Source organism: Micropterus dolomieu, linkage group LG16 (genome assembly GCF_021292245.1).
Source record: "Micropterus dolomieu isolate WLL.071019.BEF.003 ecotype Adirondacks linkage group LG16, ASM2129224v1, whole genome shotgun sequence".
NCBI classification, from domain to species: Eukaryota; Metazoa; Chordata; class Actinopteri; order Centrarchiformes; family Centrarchidae; genus Micropterus; species Micropterus dolomieu.
In genome coordinates, this window is record NC_060165.1 from 12,115,905 (window position 1) to 12,135,586 (window position 19,682).

The 19,682-nt window shown below is 41.0% G+C and overlaps 1 protein-coding gene across 1 annotated transcript in view; it reads left to right on the top strand.

Annotated features, from left to right (window-relative positions):
* Positions 1 to 19,682, top strand: part of LOC123984628 (metabotropic glutamate receptor 8-like) — a 282,967-nt gene that overhangs the window by 232,413 nt on the left and 30,872 nt on the right. Inside the window, exons 4-5 of the mRNA XM_046071612.1 lie at positions 16,624 to 16,759; positions 17,064 to 17,218. Coding sequence (XP_045927568.1) covers positions 16,624 to 16,759; positions 17,064 to 17,218 — 291 coding nt within the window. The remainder of the gene's footprint in view (positions 1 to 16,623; positions 16,760 to 17,063; positions 17,219 to 19,682) is intronic.

A 19,682-nucleotide genomic window follows, 5' to 3' on the forward strand; every position in this document is an offset into this window, starting at 1 on the left:
CTGCAAAAGTAACTTATTTAGATTCTTTTCAGCACTAATATCAACAACAGATAGCAACAACATGGTAACATAACTACTCAAATAGAGGCAAACGTAATCAAGTAACTAAAAGATTTAATTAAACTTAATTAAATGCTTTGAGTCTTTGGAGACTGCAGTCTTTGTTTATTTAAAGTTCAGGACAGTCAGTGGTTATGTCACACTTAAGTGAGACAAGGAGTATCCCTTTGATGGGGTAATGAAACACAGTGCAAGGTCAGTTGCCACGGCTACATAGGGGGGGGGGGCAGTTTAGGATTTCCTGCCCCATCCAAGGAGATTCTGATAGGCTGTATAGGGAAATGCTAATTGCTGGTTAATGTCCCTTTGTCAGTTTAACAGTCAGGCACCGCGTTATCAGCTTCGTAGATCAAAAAGGAGGAGGCATTTAGGAGTGGTGACAGGGCCGGATGCAGGGCGTAAAAGTACAGGTTTAGCAGGGAGGTGCGAGAAGCTAAACGACTGTACTCAGAACCAGTTAAAGAACCACTAAAGAACCAGTTCTCTGCAAACGATGCCACTTCTGTCTGGAGGGGGTTCAGTCAGATCACAAACTAAACCAAGGACCACTGGACTAAACGACTACAGACCCGTCGCCCTGACCTCTGTGGTTATGACCTCCTTTGAACGCCTTGTGTTGTCCCACCTAAAATCCATTATAGACCCACTCCTGCAGTTTGCCTACAGAGCCAACAGGTCTGTAGACGATGCAGTAAACATGGCCCTTCACCACATCCTCCAGCACCTGGACTCCCCAGGAACCTACGTCAGGATCCTGTTAGTGGATTTCAGCTCTGCTTTTAACACCATCATCCCGGCCCTGCTGCAAGACAAGCTCTCTCAGCTGAACGTGCCTGACTCCACCTGCAGGTGGATCACTGACTTCCTGACGGACAGGAAGCAGCACGTGAAGCTGGGAAAACATGTCTCTGATTCCAGGACCATCAGCACCAGTTCCCCTTAAGGCTGCATTCTTTCCCCCCTTCTCTTCTCCCTGCGGATGACACCACCCTCATTGGGCTCATCTCACTTGGGGATGAGTCCCCCTACAGGTGGGAGATCGACCATCTGTTGACCTGGTGCAGCCAGAACAGTCGCTCAACGCTCAGACGACAGTGGAGATGGTCGTGGATGGACTTCAGAAAGAGCACAGCCCCACCCTCCCTCATCATCCTGTGTGACTCCCCAGTCACTACTGTGGACTTCCGCTTCCTGGGCACCATCATCTCCCAGGACCTCAAGTGGGAGCTGAACATCACCTCCATCATCAAAAAGGCCCAGCAGAGGATGTACTTCCTGCATCAGCTGAAGAAGTTCAGCCTGCCAAAGACAATGATGGTGCACTTCTGCACTGCCATCATTCCAGTCTATCCTCACCTCCTCCATCACCATCTGGTACGCTGCTGCCAGGGACAAGGGCAGGCTGCAGCGTATCATTCGCTCTGCAGAGAAGGTGATTGGCTGCAATCTTCCTTCTCTTCTGGACCTGTACGCCTCGAGGACTCTGAGGCGAGCAGGAAAGATTGCAGCTGACCCCTCCCACCCCGGACACAAACTGTTTCAGACTCTCCCCTCTGGCAGGAGGCTGCTGTCCATCAGGACCAAAACAGTTTCTTCCCATCTGCAGCTAGCCTCATTAACAAGGCCCAGGTCCCCCACTGACACTCCCCCCATGCAAATGATACAAATGTCTCTGCACATGAAAATACAGTTTCATCTCGTCGGGCACAGACCTGGCATGTTGCACATATTTGTTGATTATTGTTGTTGTATATTTTTATGTTGTCAGTTTATATATTTATATGTACACAATATTCTCTTCCGTTGAGTTACTTCTGCACGGCACAGACCCAAAATAATGCACATGTATATATCTGCAACGTTGTTCTTCCATTCCATATTTATATATTTCTACATTTATTTATGTTGACTGTATGTTTGTCTACGTGTAGCACCTTATCACCACAGCAAATTCCTCATATGTGTAAAACACTACTTGGCAATAAAGCTCCTTCTGATTCTGATTCTGATGTAAACCTGTTCTGGTATAACCCCTAAATAGGATTTTGAATTCTTCTAAGGGGATGTAAGTAGGAGTCGTTCTACCATAGACAGGAAAGAATGAATATAGGGGACTATGCTTGGAGCTCTCAGCTTAATGAAACCTCATATAATGATAGAGAGATAAGAGAGATAAGAGATAAGAGAAATATTCCTTCATGGGAGGGAGAATCCACACGGTATGATAATTGCTCATTGGCTGCCAATAAATGCCTAGAAACAAAAGAAACAAATCTGTTTTTTGTTCAAAATCCTCAAGATACTCTTTTCCAATAGTCTTTCCAACAATGAAAATACACTGTAACTACAGCCCAACAAAATATAACAAGGCACATAAATTTGACTCCAACATTCTTACTAAGTCACACAAAAATATCTGCAATCCCATTAGATAAATCTATTGTAGATAAATTAATATCAAAAATATGATGAATACGTGTTTGCATCGCCCTAGTATTTGTTACGGGAAAAATGAGAGAAAAAGGGAGGGTATTTTCGATTAACAGTGTTACCATCCCACCCATCTAACTGTAGCAACCATTAGCATAACACACAATTGTCTCTGCCAGTGTTAGGTGTGAGGGCATGTTGCAGTGTATGCATGTACACAACAATATGCACGTACGCAGACACAGGCACACACACAACCCATAATGTATTCACAGGCAGCCAAGCCTTTTCTTTTCATTTCCATTCAGGCGTCATGTTTGTCCACACAGATGCTATCAGCAGTAATAAACCTGTGTGGTCACAGCTATTCAAAAAACATAATATTGCCCATATATTCTGTTCACTGGCAGATTCTAATAGGAAAAAAAATACTGGCTGAAGTTTCTATAGACTGGCTGATTGGCCGTGTGTGTGTGTGTTGACTTATCGATGAATTTCCTATTGGATATTTAATGTATGTGTGAGTGTGTATTTAGTTTAACCCTGTAATTGTCACTTACGAATGACTACATTAACTTGCTGTTGAACAATTTTCATTTCACAGTTGGCTCTTTGCGCACCACTGGGTGTCCGATTCTGTTGATTTGGCATTGATAAACTGTTAAACAAAGTGTGTTTGCTTGTGTATTTAGTCAAACACAACTGCCATGAATTTAATTTCTGGCTTGTGTTATAGCTTGGCTGAAGGATTGGTGGATCCGTGCGTATTGTGGGTAGAATTGACATTAACATTTGTTACTGTCTGGTGTGTATGTGTTTGTGAGTGCAAAAGCATTTTGCCTGCAGAATTATTTACCAGATGCAGAAATCATGCTCCATTAGGTACTGTATACAATACATGTAAAAAGCCCAACAGCTGCTAACAGACTTTTCTATAAAGCAAACATCATACCGCCTAATATTAGTAAGAAACTGCTACTGTATATTTAGCACGTTTCACTATTCTATCAATGTTTTCTGTGTCATGCCAAACATTTGGCCTATCCCACATGGGATTACAAGACATTGCTATATATGAAAATTACCAAATACCACCAAACCTTGCATTAGCAATACATAACTTGCACTGAGGGCCACCTCATCCACTTAACAAAATAATCATTAAAAGCGGTTATCATTGCTATGGATACCTACCTCATGAATATATATAACTCAGAAGATGTTTAAAGAAAAGTGACACGTCCTTTCCCCATACTTATGTGTCATGTGACACTGAAATAAGTGAAAACAATAAACATACATCCTCATTTCAGAATTTCACCCTCTTGTTTGTCAGTCAGTAACGTCTGTTCTTCATTGTTGAGACAGCTTGATATTAATAGAAAAAAAACACGCTTCCTAAACCTTTCTTATAACCAAAGCATGTATAACTTTCCAAATCAATTCACTTATTATTAACCATCTGTTTCTCATTTAGTGAAATGAAGTAAAGCAGAATTATATTGTGTGAAACCACAATACTATATATAGGATTTTTTTTTCTTCCTATCATTTCCAATCTCGGTATGTTTGGTGTCAGAAAGGTCACAGTAAAGGTCAGGAGTTTCATTGACATTTTTGGTTTTTCATTCATGCATTTCAATGTCGGGAGTGTGATGTGACAGCGGCATGGGGGAGATAGAGCAGCCTATTCTTGCTAAGATCCTCGTTCATCCCCAGTGAGTGCGTATAAGTGTGTTTGTAACCGTATAAATGCTTAAGTGTGTAAGCTTATTCTTTATGTTTGTGTGTGGGTGTACTTTCTGCTATGTGCATCTGTCTTTGGTGACATATGTAGTATTTTTGTATGCGCTGTATCTGTGTGGATTGTAGGGCTACAGGACATTGCGATTTGAAAAAATACAGGACACTTCACCCTCTACCCCCAGCACCCCTAAACTTTACACTTTGTGTTTCACGTTTGTGTTATTCACATGTAATATACCATTGCTAATGACAATCTGCGTGGTGCAAGATAACAGGCTTCTCAACGTGGCTGAGGATGGTAAACTCTCAAACTCAAGCAACAAACCGATTTATTTATATGCCAGAAAGATGCATGCAGACTTAGTCACAGCGATCACTTCGCTATGTGCTCTGTTGAAGGGCTACACTTGATCAGTTTATCAAACAACCGACAGGCAGCGCATATTTTCAGGTTGTGGTAGACGACTAGTGGGATCTGCTTTGGTTGCATAAAATGCATAAAATGTTTGCATTAATTTGCCTTGACATTGCTCATCCTGCAGTGTGACTATTGCACATGCGCACATTGCTGTGTCAATGCTGAAATGATATATTGTGCAGCCCTAGTGTGTATGTGTTTCCAAATGTGAGATCCCTCATCCCGAGATAAGACATAGGCTGGAGGACAGCAGGGCATCCCGGCTTGGGTAGTAACAAACATCAGCAGGGATCTGACGCTCTATTGATGTGAAAGTGTGTGTGTGTGTGTGTGTGTGTGTGTGTGCGCGCTCAGAAAAAAAACCCCAAAAACTGCAAAGCTGCAACACACATTCGCACACACACATGCACGCACATAGCCCTAGTCTGAGGGCACTGCTGTAATTGGATGTCTGATTACTGTCAGATAGTGTGTGTGTGTGTGTGTGTGTGTGTGTGTGTGTGTGTGTGTGTGTGTGTGTGTGTTGGGGGGGGTGGGGGGGGGGGTCGCAGAAAGAGAGAGAACCAGGCAGAAGTGGACATGTTTTCTGTTTGTGATCTCTGAGCTTAACATTGACCTTGTGCTTTTTATCTGTGGTCTGACATCCAATCATCCCTTGCTTATCTCCCTCTTCCCTCACCTTATACCCTACATGTTCTCACCTTTCCATCCTTTTCCTCATTTCTTCCTTCCCACCTTCTCACCCCTCTGATTTTCCTTCATGCTTCCCATTTCTTCCCATCTGCCACCTATCCTTCAATTTTCACCACAGTACTGATAGTACACAGTCCACTTGAAAAGCTACTGGACTGTCTCTGTCCTTGCTGAGATTAGGGAGTTAAGCCTGGAAAATGCTTATCAATCTGTGTGTAAACAAAGGTGCAAAGCTGTCGATAGGAGGCATTTGCGTTGCTGTTTTCTCTTAGTCTTGCATAGATTTGAAAATTCCGGTCTCTGCACTTCTGTAGAAATGTTTACAAGTATAATTCCTTCCCTCATCCCTCCTGTAATCGATAAATAGTATATTCTCCCCAGGCAGGCACACAGACACAAACCACATTATGCTGTTTATTTTTCAAAATTATTGGAAAGGAAAGAATAATTCACTGAGGAATAGGTCAAATATCTGTGATTTGCTGACAAAAGCATTCAGATACATCCATTGCTTAAGTCTCATGTGGACTGTTACTGCACTTTAGCTTGGAGTATCTCTAAGACAACCTCAGAGAAGATGTTAAACTTTATCTTGATGTACCTTTTATAACCACTAGGTGGGCAAAATGAATTTGTATGACTGTGAGTATGGCAGTATAAGTTAGTTTTTCAATGCATTCTTCGGTGTGTCAGGAAGTAAACTCAGGTGGCTGTTTCAGCATTCATACTTTAATGTACAGTTTGTATGTTCTTTATGAATGGATTGACAATTTACAACATTTGTAATTTTCAGTTTTGTTTTGTATCTCTTTTCCCTCTGCACACAGTCAATAGGATTCAAGGGGTGGCCTGGGCACTTCTGTTTTTCGAATACTGGATAATAGTTTTTTTCCCTCCTTGACAAGTACTATCTGAGTACTATGAACTAATTGCATTTATGATATGATAGAATGGTTGGACCACAGAAGAGGTGGGTTTCTAGAGGACTGCACATACACATATATGTACAAACAGGTTTTGTTTCTGTCACTTATGCGCATACACCGGGCATGCGCGCGTGCACACACACACACACACACACACACACACACTAATCCTTGCAATAGGTGTCCACCTGTCTCTCCCCAGACCTGAGCAAATGCTGACTTCAGCTAGACTGCTCGACTCCTGTGGTGAAGACACACACACACACACACACACACACACACACACACACTTACTTTCTGCGGATCACTCCAAGATCTTCTTTCTCTCTCTGTCTCCCTTGTGTGTTTTTGTCTCTCTTCTTTCCTTCCCCCTGCTTGAAGTCCTCCTCCGGCATTCAGATTCACTATGCCTTTGTATTTCCCTCTCTCCTGCACACACACACACAGCAATAATTAAAGATGCCTATGTCTGTACAAGGCCCAATCTGTTCTCTCCCCGTTTAAATATCTATATACTTGAAAGTGGCACAGCCTGTCCTTTGTATGAAATGAGCAAAATCCAAAGTCCTGCTTTGTAATTGAAACATTCTGCATAGCTGCTGCCCTGCAACTTTAACCCCAGAGAGTTAAATTATATTGACATTAAATTTTTGTCCTCATTTCAGAGTGACATCATAAAATACTGATTCTCATCAGCCTGTTTGTTAATGGAGGTAGGATGGAATAATTGTACCGTGCTGTTGCTGTTTCCTGCAATAATACAAGACAAATACATGACGTAGGCAGTCTACAATGGCTACTAATTTGATAAATAATGCAGATGTACAAGCAGGAATGGGGATACTACTATTACTTTCAATAATGCAAGTGCAAGGTAGATGGATGACAAGGGTTATTCGCTTTGGTTACTACTGTAATATTAATGTAATGAAAGATGGGCATGTCATGCACTACACATTTAGTTGTGTTTTCTTTCATACTGGCATATATCAATTTCTGACTACTTTGCACAGAGAGGATACATTCCCCTAGGCTGCACACCATTAGTTTTTAGCAAGTAAAACACAAATATGGTTATATACTTATAACTTGTGATCTAGTTTTGGACCACCAGCAAACTTGGTAACCTATGTAACACACATCATAATGCTCGACTAGCGACTAGTGTGGCAAGCCCTGAAAAAGACTGGTGTAGCAACACACTGAGCTGCAGTAAAGGTAAACATACATTTGTTACAAATTATTAACATACCACTCTGAAATGTCTTGCTCCAGTGTTGGTTGTGAAGCTGGTTTGGGTTGTTCTGCCTGTGTTTTGGGATCATGTATGGATGAACCGAAGCTGTGGTTTGCCGGCTGAAGCAGCTTTGTTTTGGATCACACTACCTTGCTTGTTAGGGCTCACCATACTCTGCTTCTGACTGTCTAGTAGTCCTTACCTAGGTACTTTGCATGTGCAACTCCCAACAAATAGAAGTGAGACGGCGCACATGGTGAAAAGAAGTGCTGCAGCAGTAGGACAAAAATATGGTGTTTTTTGAAAATGAACTGAAATTATGAACCTGAAAATAAGCATTATATGACCTCTTTAAGTTATCACTAAGTACCTGCATTAAAGTTTTACCTTGTGTAATCTTGTTCTTTGCCTAAGCCAGCTGAATGTTGCCATGGAATATTTGCAGTACAGTAAATACCACTACAGTATTAATGCAGAATCCAAGAAAGGCGTATTTCTGCAATGTCTAGAATTCTATAATAATAGTGTAATACAAAGTAAATGCAGGCTGAAGGATACCTCCAGCAGTTATCACTCTTTTATTAAATTTAGTTATAATATACTCAGGCTAGAATGTGAATTAGCTTTTTAGATAGATACCACAAATTATTGTATTTTGTCTGAGCACCACTTGAAACATTTTATTATGTGCACAGTATATCATTCACTGATACAAACTGCTGCCTCAATTTATACACTTTGATTCACAGCGCTGTGGAGACATAGCTTGTAATTTTATCTCAGTGTTTTTTCACACCATGCTAATTGAACAAACATTTACCAAAAGTACATTTAATTTCTGTAAAATGAAACAACTTTGCCCATTTTCCCCATGCCCTTATCAGTGTTTTATTATCAGCAAATTATAAGCAATTTCAAGCTTATGTCCATTAGAGGCTCACACAAGCTTTCCCACCCCAGGCTTGGTTCAGGTCTGAGCAGTATCGTTTGGGTTCAGGTTAAGCCCGTCTTAAATTTCCAAGCCCATTTGAGGGTTTAAGGCCTGTGTCCTTTAAGGCATGTTTTAATGGGAGGACGTAAATTTCCTGGGACAGTGGTTCCGTGGGTGTTGTCAATGATTCATTAGCAAGCCTGGGGGGAAGTTTCAACTCTGAGTGAAAAAATGCAGAACACAATATTTACCGCACCACTTCATCCACAACCAACAAAGGAGGGGGGGCAGCCTATGTGTTGTGCACATAGTTACTGGAGTGCGCACAAATGCATACAAAGACAGACTTTCATTGGTAAGCATAGACAAGTGCACAAAATCATGTGACACACACACACACACACACACACACACACATACATACATACATACATACATACACACACGCACATAAATCAGTGACTTCAAAGGCCCACGCTGCAGTGCCCCAAGCCATGAACAAAGCTTAGAGAAGCAGAGGGCAACTTTTAATTTTAAAGCAGTGCTAATGAGGTTTGGAGAGAAAGAAAGTGTGTCAAAATCAGTGTGCGCTTGTATTTACTGTATGTGTGTGTGGGAATTGTCCAATAGTAACAGTTCACTGGCAGGTATGGCTGTGGGGGTGAATGCAGAAGGCGGTTTTATCAAAGAAATGCTCACTAAGCTGGAGAAAGAAATTAATTTCTCCTCGCGTGGATTTGTTGGGCACACAGAACCTCATATTTGATCCAAGCATATTGAATGTTGTGCTAATAGTAACAATTGATGAGGCGTGTGTGTGTTTGTGTAACTGATGGTGACACAGCTATATCTTAATAAAAGAATCATTATAGGCAGGGGCTTTGATTTCACTGCCTTCCTTTCATTGTATTACACACTCACATCTAACATAGAAATATGCATCCAGGCACACAAATGCACTACTGTGCGTGCATGCGGCGTGCGTGCGTGCGCACACACACACACACACACACACACACACACACACACATACTCCAGTCCCTGTATCACTGGCAGCTATAGCTTTAAAGTTACTCTCATTACTCATTTTGCTTAGCAGGAAACCCCATTAATGTCTGTGTGTTGAAGCTGTAATTTCGGTATAAATACATCACATGAGAAATGAGTGCATGGGGTGTTCCTGAAGCGTTGAATAGAGGTGTGCTGTATGACACACTATGAATTTCCAAAAGGACCAATAAATATCTATCACCTATAAACGTGCACAGCTGATACCTTTACCGGAGGGTGAGTGCTAAACAAAAGTACTTCTTAAATGAAGCATCGATGAATCGTTGAAATAATCTATAGAAGCTTCGAATACTAAAATCGTTAGCTGCAGCCCTAATATTCAGATACATATGGATTCTGTAAACATAAGCTGCTTACATGTTAAGACTTTAAAAGCCTATTTGCAGGGTCCAATGTTTTGCCCGTTTTTACAATTGTGGCACTCTTACTTCAGTGTTTCCCATTAATTAACGAGACTATGGCATCCCGCCACAGTCTATTTTGTTCCACCATCGTTTCAAAATAAACCGAAAATATATTACCATTAAAGTGTTTTATGTTGTGTATATTAAGTGTTTTTCATTAGTGTGTTTTGCACAGCTGCTGTAAACCTGCGCGCTCACACACTTTGGCTACGACTCGAGACAACCTCTTTTCTTTTGAGGTAATTATGGTAACGTTAACTAAGGGTTTGAACAGCGATCAAGCTAGCCGCTAAATTGCACAAGTATTAGAGCCTTTATGGTAAATGCGGTTAAAAGGAGCCGAGCGAGCTGACAGGCAGGGTTAGCGACTTTATTCCGTCATTTTCTCACTTTATAGAATGTGTTGCAGTATGAGAGTCTTACCTGAAGAAAGGCTATTAAGTTTTAATTGTACGCAATATGAGCACAACATACAATATAATTTATCAAAATGTGTCAGACTTGGTGAAAGTAGAGCGAGGATACATGTTACAAAGTCCGGTTTTCAAAATAAGGTGTTGACACAACGTATACAGTCTGGAAATAAGATTAATTGGATTAAATTCACAGAAAGTATAAAACATGTTACATTTGTCCATTAAAAGTAAAATAAATGTAAACAATGTAAACAAATAAAATGTTAGGGAAATTACTAAAAAATTATTCTTTGATTTAGGGTTGCTTGAAAAACATTAAATACATTTGTTGCCTTTTTTGCTGTTTCATCACCATTTATATCTGTGCAGTGTGTTTATGATCAAATTGTTTACTAGGGCACAAAATTGTTAACAACAACAACCTCTTTATTTTGCTTTTAAAGTGCAAAAAATTAATGCACTTTACTTTAAAATGTACAAATTTATGTTCCGGGCGATGCGTACCCCCGGAGTCCCCTAGAAGGTCAATGGTCACCCACCATAGTCTCACAAAATCCTGTGGGAAACACTGTACTTCATTGGTCTACTTTGTATGGCAAATGCAAACAAGTTGTGGCATGATCTGTGACATGATCTAAAGTCTGCTGACACACCAACGCTCCAGACCAACACAAACATGAACCTGACAGCACTCCATGATGTACGATATCCAAGTGGAAATTTGGAGGGTTTTTTGTTGGGGTCTTTTTACCCGCCGACTAGATTGTAGCGGAGGATTATCAAAATATCCAAAATAGGTTGGGCGCCAGACAGGAGAATAAACTTAATCCTAACCTGTCACTTATAATAGTCAATGAGTAGGATATTAGATAACCTCAATCACTAGCTACCATTGCTATAAACATATGCCAATAAAAGAAAAAACTTATTCAGTCACTCCAAATAAAGTTGATTGTATTCAAAGTCAAACAATAATCCACATAGTACGCAAACACAAATTTTTACATTGCCATTAAAGCAATAAAGAACCTTTCAAAATATATTATTCATATACAACATTAAATGTCGTCAATTCAAATGATAAAGAAACAGACTAGTCCTCCAACTTGAGGAGGAGGGTGAGTGGCGTGTGTGGATGTGTGTGTTCAGATGTGTGTGTGTTAAGGGGAACAGGCAGTTAAGTCCATTAAACTTCACCAGTTCAGTTTAGTTCCTTTGGGTTCTGGTGTGTAGGTGTGTGTGGGTGTAGTCCAGTTCAATTGAGTTCCATGGAAGGGGGAATAAGGGTGTGGAGGTGTGTGTGTGTGTAGTTCAGTTCAATGGGGGGCAGAAGGTAAGGTCTTGCCTATAGCTGGGCAGGAGGATAGAGTAGCCTGGAGAGTTACAAGAAAGAAGACTTAACTTTGCCGGTCCACCAGGACGAGGAAGCTCCAAACTGCAACCGAGCAGGTTGAAGAGCACGTTAACATGGTTGTCCACACCTACTCCAGGGTTCAGCACAGTTTCCCACAGACCTTTGTTGCTCATTTAAGTTCACGAAGTCTGGACAATTCTTGGTTCTACTGCTTCTCCAGCACTTCTATATGCGTCTCAGTTTCACTCCAAGGCTAGGATGCCTCAAAACACTGTTAATTCGGCAAAACTTCCTCTTTCTTCTAAACTTCTCACTCCTCTGTTCTCCTCCATGCATGAAATATTTGTCTTCCCCCTTCCCCCAGCTCACAGGTGCCTACTCTGATACTCTCCTAACTCTATCTGCTAAAAGATGACCAATAATTGAACAACGTTTCCGCCACAGGGCTTTTGTTTACAATATCTTGAACATTTGAGTTATGCCTTTGTGAATGCAAACCGGACCAGTTGGAAAACTGAAACAATGTATCATCCTTACATTGGTTTAATTCAGGAACGAGACTTTTATGTGGTGGTGACGTCGCAGTGGATAAGACAGATGCCTTTAGTGTGAGAGACCTGGGTTCAACTCCACACTGCGACCATCCACCATTGTGTCCCTGAGCAAGACACTTCTCACTTCTCACACTTCACTTCACTTCAAGACCTCTGACATATATGGCAATTGTAAGTCGCTTTGGATGAAAGCGCCAGCTAAATGAATAAATGTAATGTAAATGTAATGAACCCGCCATAAGTGTGTAAAGGTAAAGCTTGAAAATAATGTGGGAGGGGGAGTAACGAAACAAACATTGAGAGGAAAAACAAAAGGAAAAGTAGGGAGAAACACATGACATATGGGATGAACATGCAGGAGGTCATTATCGCCACTGATAAAAATCTGCCAAAAGGCTGTTGTCTGTAGCAGCTCCATCATGTCCAGGATTGAGGTGCAACTCACCCTGCTCTTGCATATTCAGTAGCTCCTTTTTAGCTCGTAACAAGGGTTTTCAAAGTCTGAGACTGTGGGCCTCCCCTTCAAATAAAGCTTAGAAAAATGGGCCTCCTACATCCCATTAGTTTATTTGCTTAGTTTCGCTCAATTCCTGGACACCTATGGGATCATGTTCATGCTATTTGATCCCATAGACGCTCAGCAATTGAGCCAATGTAACTTAATATTACTATTTGACATAACTTCAGACTACACTGAATACATAAGAAAGATCTGTCCTAAGGCATTTATTAGTTAGTTAGTCTGGGAAAATGAGAAAGATGAGTAAATATCCCCCAAACTACTGTATCTCTGAACTATCTTTTTTTTAATCACTTACAAGTAGGCTATTCTTTGTGATCTCCTTTTGATAAGTAATGCAATAACTAATGTAACAGTTCGGAGCTCCCCTGGGGAGGCCAACCTCCAGCTTTGAAAACCTCTGCACTAGTTCCCTTCTCTTGCTAAGTTTCAATGGGTCAAAGATTTTTTATTCCTAATTTTGACACTGAAAAAGTTTGGTGTCATTTATTGTACACTCCTATTAAACATGTATTGTAAAATTGACAGTTACATTTGTTACATTGTTTAAATACTTTGGGGATGGACTCCCTGAAAATTTGGACAAGCTGAAGGTGAGCATAAAATGACAGGAGCAAGAATACTCACATTAAGAAAGCTGCGCAATTCCACCTTTTATCCCTCCCCATCCATGTCTCTGTTCGTTAATAGATCAAATGGTGCAGAGAGAGGAGAGTGTGGGAGGGAAGCAGATTGTTAATTAAACGATGAGACAGCGGTGTTTCCTGTCCTGAAACAGAATGAATTTAATCTCAAAACCGAATGGCGTTAATTACCTACTATAAGGGTTCAATTTGGAGAAGTCCTGGACGCACTTAACATCGAATTCATCATCTCAACTTGTACCCTGCATCTTCTTTTCTTTTTTTTACAGCTGCAGAGGAGACACCCCCGCACACACACAAAAATGCATGCAACAGAAAATACCGTATGCATTCCACCTCACTGGTTGACGCCCACACAAATGAACAAAACCAAACTCACAAAAATATGCTTTACATCCACACCCAGAGAGGTAAACAACCAAGGCAGAAACACACACAAATACAGATATACATATAAATAGACTCCAGGAATTAGGATTCAATCACATTCTATTCCACATTGAAGCCTCAATAATCAGGTTATTGGAGATAAACTGAGAGCTCGGTGTGTTGCTGCTCATTGGATGCAGAGCCCATAATTCAATTAGCCCTTTGTAGATGAACGTGCTACAATAGCTGAATTATATAATAAACCGGCTATTACTGTGATCCAATACAGCTGAGACAATTCTTTTATCTGAAGTGAATAAAGAGAATTTGTAACTGGTCTCACATTAGTATGCCTGGCATGTGATGTCTCTAAACAATTAATTATCCAGTTTTTACACAATCAGCCAAATTTAGGAGCCTGCAGATTGTGTTGTTGGGGGGGCAGTTAAACAGCTCTGTCCATAACAAGTGGTTCTGCAGTTGAACAGCTTTTCACTCTGATTTCTCTAAATCTAGCAACACATTTTGACAATCCGAAAATGAGGGACATTATTGACATGTTGCCTGCCAAATCATGAGTTTCCTGCTCTGTTGATTCAACCATTGATATGATAATGGTTAAGTTATGGGATTGTTTCTCTCCTTGGAAAATAATTGGCAGCGGCATAGTTATTTGAATTGGCCTTTCACAGCATTCACAGCATGTCGGGTACCTGAGGTGCACATTTTTAACCCAGATCTTCACTGAAATCAATACCAGTAGTTTGTTGTAATTTTTCACATCTGACCAAACATTTTTCTCATACTAGGAGCTTTTTGTCATCTGTCTCTACATTTTTAGTTTGCAAAGTGAGGCAAATCCTCTGTCTGGAGTGTCGTATGTGTGACGGTTTCGATGTTAAATGTCTCCCGTCTAAAGCCTCCTTTTTATTTAATAACTTCTGCTTTCAACTAGCCGCTCTGTGAGTGAGGGGAAAAAAGGAAAAGACGTTGATATTTCTCCTGACCTAACCTCACAGCTTTCCTTTCAACAGAGCTTCGAGGGTGCGCTAATAACCAACACTCGCTTTTAACGAGCAGCTTTTTTGGCACCTTTAAAGATGAGAAGTGTTTTAGGGGCAGTAAATTTGGCTGCAACACAGGTGGATACATAAACACTTACACAGAGGCGCACGGTTATGATTTGATATTGTATTTATCTGGGAAGGCTGTTCTCCATGGGGACAGTTATTGATGATGGGAGTGATGCTTTGAAACAAACAATGATTTAATCACTTTTATAATGCTCCAAGGACAATGGAGAGAGAATGCAAACATCAGCGCTTATGTGTGTGGGTGTACACTGTATGCCTTGTTTCCTCATAATTTGCTATCTGTATACAAAAGTGTATATCAAGCTGGTGATTATCCTTGAGAGTAAGTATACCAAACTTCCAAGTATTTGTCTCTAGTGTGAAGTGTGTATATGTGTGAGGGGTAGACTGTGGTGCCTAGGCAGATTTTGTCACTGTAGTGATTATCCTTGAGAGGCTTTTAATTTGAGGCTAATGAGTATTTGTTTTACCAGTCATGCACGCTCGTATGCGTGCGTCTGCATGGGTACGAGTCCGTGTGTGTGTGATTAAGGAGTGTGATATAGTGAAAGCGACAGACTGTACAGATGTTCAATAAATGGGCTGGAACAGGCAGGGAGGAAGGGCGACATCATTCACACTCACCCACACTTACACACGCACACAGGAGTGCACACAGGCAAGTGACAGAATTGAACACATAGACACATACACACATACCCAAAAGACATGGATACACTCAGTCAGTCTTATATTGCACTGGTTAAAGATTAAAGAGAAAGCAAGTGTAATGGATGACAATGACATAATCCTGCACACTTACACAAACACCTTTACACCTTGACACTTTGAGCTAGGCTAATGATATAATAACTCAGAGTCAATTAACAAAACAGAACTTAAATGTAAAGTCTGGATTAGTGCAAAGTGGTATGGGATGTAGGATTCTGTGCGTGAGAGAGAGAGAGAGAGAGAGAGAGAGAGAGAGAGAATACACTTCCTCATTATCAGATATTGTGTGTGAAATAACTATTGCTGTAACTGCTATTCTTGTCATCTGCAACAATTTGAAATGAAGGAGTGTGAAGTGGGTACAGAGGATATTTCCTGGCACTCACACTGCGCTGTGATGTGATTCTGAATCATAATGTGACCCCATTCATATTTCCTTGTTTTTACGCTGTTCCCTCTGTTGAGATCAACACCTTCTGCCTGCCTACTGTAATGTCATTTCAGCATATTCTCCAAATTTCTCTTGATTCCTTTCTGCTCTGCGCTTCATTGCTACATCTTAAACTCTTCGCCTCACGTTTCCTCCCCACATTTTTTTCCTCTTCTGCCTATTTCATACCTTGTCTCATCTCACTCAACTCTCCAATTCTTGTCTCTTTTAGTTTCATGTTTAACATGGCAATTTGTGATCCTTATGTATTTTAAATAATGCTTGTCGCTGTGGTGTTTTTGCATTATCCAAAATCACTTGGCCAGCTACGACATTCTGTGGTTTGGATTTTTATTGGACTTTCTTGATTTTTAAAAAAATATTTATGGTGGCTGCTGCTGTTAAGCGGACTATCCAGGCTCCTGTGAGTGTAAAACCCCATCCCGTCCATGCATCAGAAGTATTTACAACCAAGTTTAGAACACAGTTTTAAAAACTGGGTATAGGCCAAATGAAGTGAGAGCAACTGAATGTGAGAGATGAATACAAAATGAAGAAATACAAATCAGTGGCAAAACAACCAGATCATGCATTCTGTCCCTCTTTCTGTTCCAGGTGGTGTGTGTATTGCCCAGTCATTGAAGATCCCTAGGGAGCCCAGGCCAGGGGAATTTGACAAGATCATCAGACGCCTGCTGGAAACCTCAAATGCCAGGGCCATCATCATGTTCGCTAATGAGGACGACATACGGTACGTGCTACGCACTTGAACAAGTCCCCTGTTGCCACTGCTCTTAATATTTCTGTTTCCTTTACTTAAGTGACATATTCTGTTGCATTTTTGGCTTATTCTGAAATAAAAACTTCATGACAGTACTAAATTTGATATTAAATTACTGATATTACGACAGAAGTAAAAAGTTTTTCCTATTTTTTTTTCCTTTTTATCATTAGCTGATGCTGTTAACTAGGTCTATTTATTGATCTATCTATTGTTTTGTTATTCTTTCCTTGGCTACATTAAAACTTTATTTATCTGGTCTTTTCTCCAACAGGCGAGTTTTGGATGCAGCTAAAAGGAACAACCAGACTGGTCACTTCCTGTGGGTTGGGTCAGACAGCTGGGGGTCCAAAATCTCTCCTGTGATTGGCCAGGAGAGAGTGGCTGAGGGGGCTATTACGATTCTTCCCAAACGAGCATCCGTGGATGGTAAGAGTGTGTGTGAAGAAAACAGAGACACATACTGTACAATGGTGTTCGTATGTCATTGCATACACAGTCAGGAACTGACAAAAGATAAACGGAGATCTCTGAAAATCATTCTTAAAAATGCCAAAACATTTCATCTGCACTGTGACTCTTTCCACACACCTGGCAGTGTGACAGACGAAAGGAAGGTGAATGTGTGTGTGTGTGTGTGTGTGTGTGTGTGTTCAATATCTGAAAGATCAAATTAAGGGGACAGGGAGAAAGACCAGAAAGTGAAATTCACTCATGTTCCCTCACTCTTGATCCCAGCGGGCAACAAGTTTTCACCATCAGGCCAGGGAGGATATCCTCATTTGCTCCCTGTCAGAGTTCCCTATTAGATAATTGACTCCTGGAGGGACGCAAAGGCGACAAGATATAAACTGAAAGTGAGAGTGAGAAAGCCTATGTAGAGGTTTAAATGAATCAAAGTCAACTTTGGCTGGTTGCCTTAAGGGAAGCCACTATGAGGTCTAGACAGAGGAGTTTTGAATGAGCCTGAACCAGCGGAGGATTAATGAAGAGTGCACACACCGTTACTAATTTATTAGGTACACTTGACAATCTGATGCAATATAATCCAATAACAATGCAATAGATCCTACATTTGAGAATCTTGAAAAATGTTCAGTTCATTCTGAAGGCAGGCGGTAGTGCTCCATTGTAATGAGAGGTATTTCTAATATTTTGTCCAACACATTAATATTCGCAAGGGGGACATTTACCCCGGTTTGTTCAGTTTATGTTGTGCTTAAAACATTGTCCACATTCACATATTTTTTTATTTGAAAGGACCAGTTTGACATTTTGGGCAATACATGTAATCGCTTCCTTGCCAAGAGTTGGATGAAAAGATCTCTACTACTGTCACATCTTTCCATAGAATATGACTGTAGAGATAGAGAACGTTAGCTTAGCTAAGTACAAAGCCTAGACATGAGGAAACAGCTACCCTAGCTCTCTTCAAAAATAAAAATGTAGGCCCGACCTACTGAAGTCTTGTCGTCAGTGTGAGGTTGCCAGACAACCAGGGGCAACTCCAGGACGTCACTGCTCCTAGTGAAGAAAAAGTCACCACATTAATCCACAACGTTTTTTACAGTTCAGTTTTTGTATGGAATAAATAAACCAGATATAACATGCTGTTTAGTAATTTGTTGAGATACCTTTACCTTTTGTCAAGAATCAGGCAAACTGTTTTCCTGTGCTTCCGGTCATTAAGCTAATCTCACCATTCTCTGGCTTCACATTTAGTGTACAGCTCATCTTCTCGCCTAACTCTTGTAAAGAAGACAAATAAGCGCTTCATTTCCCAAAATGTCTTTTTCTTTAATCAAATAACCCCAGAGTACGGTGGCCCATAGGTCTCAGGCCAAATACAAAAGCCACAACACGATTACAAAAGCCACAACACGATTACAAAAGCCACAACACGATTACAAAAGCCACAACATGAACACAAAAGCCACAACATGAACACAAAAGCCACAACACGATTACAAAAGCCACAACATGAACACAAAAGCCACAACACGATTACAAAAGCCACAACACAATTACAGAAGCCACAACAAAAATACAAATGCCACAACACAATTACAGAAGCCACAACACGATTACAAAAGCCACAACAGAAATACAAACGCCACAACACAATTACAGAAGCCACAACATGAACACAATAGCCACAACACAAACACAGAAGCCACAACACGAACAGAAAAGCCACAACACAAATTCAAAAACCACAACAGAAATACAAAAGCCACAACACGATTACAAACGCCACAACACGAATACAAAGCCACAACGGAAGTGAACCACAACGGAAGTTGACAACGAAAGAGACACTTAGTAACAGTGGATTACTCTCTGCAGAACACAGCTACACAGTAGTACAGCGGCAGTGTAGCCGTCCCACATTCAGGAGGTCTGGTTTCGAATCGTAGAAAGAACATTCTTTTTCAGGTGATCCAACGAAGGTTAAAATCAAGGGCAACTGGACTTGGTTGAAGATACTGGAAGACGTTTCGTCCCTCATCCAAAGGACTTCTTCAGTTCTGACTGACTGGCAGGGAAACTCAGCTATTTAACCTCAGTGGGGTCGTTATCCCGGGTCATCGATACCGCTGGTTCGTTAGTGTTCCTTGTTGCTGTGACGACAGTCGTTACAGTCGTTAAGACTACCTGTGGCCAAGACTGAACGACCATCGTTGGTATCTTCACCTGAGGCCAATAGGTTACGTTTGTTGAGTTTCCTGGGAAGTGATGAAAGGACAGCATTGTAAGTGGGGGATAAGTGGTGGCGTAGACCCCCTCCCCTGTTCAATGACGGCTTCTCGACCCTGGTGTAGATGGCTTCCTTGACACCTCTTTCAAACCATCCATCTTCTCTGTCTAAAATGTGCACCTGGTGGTCCTCAAA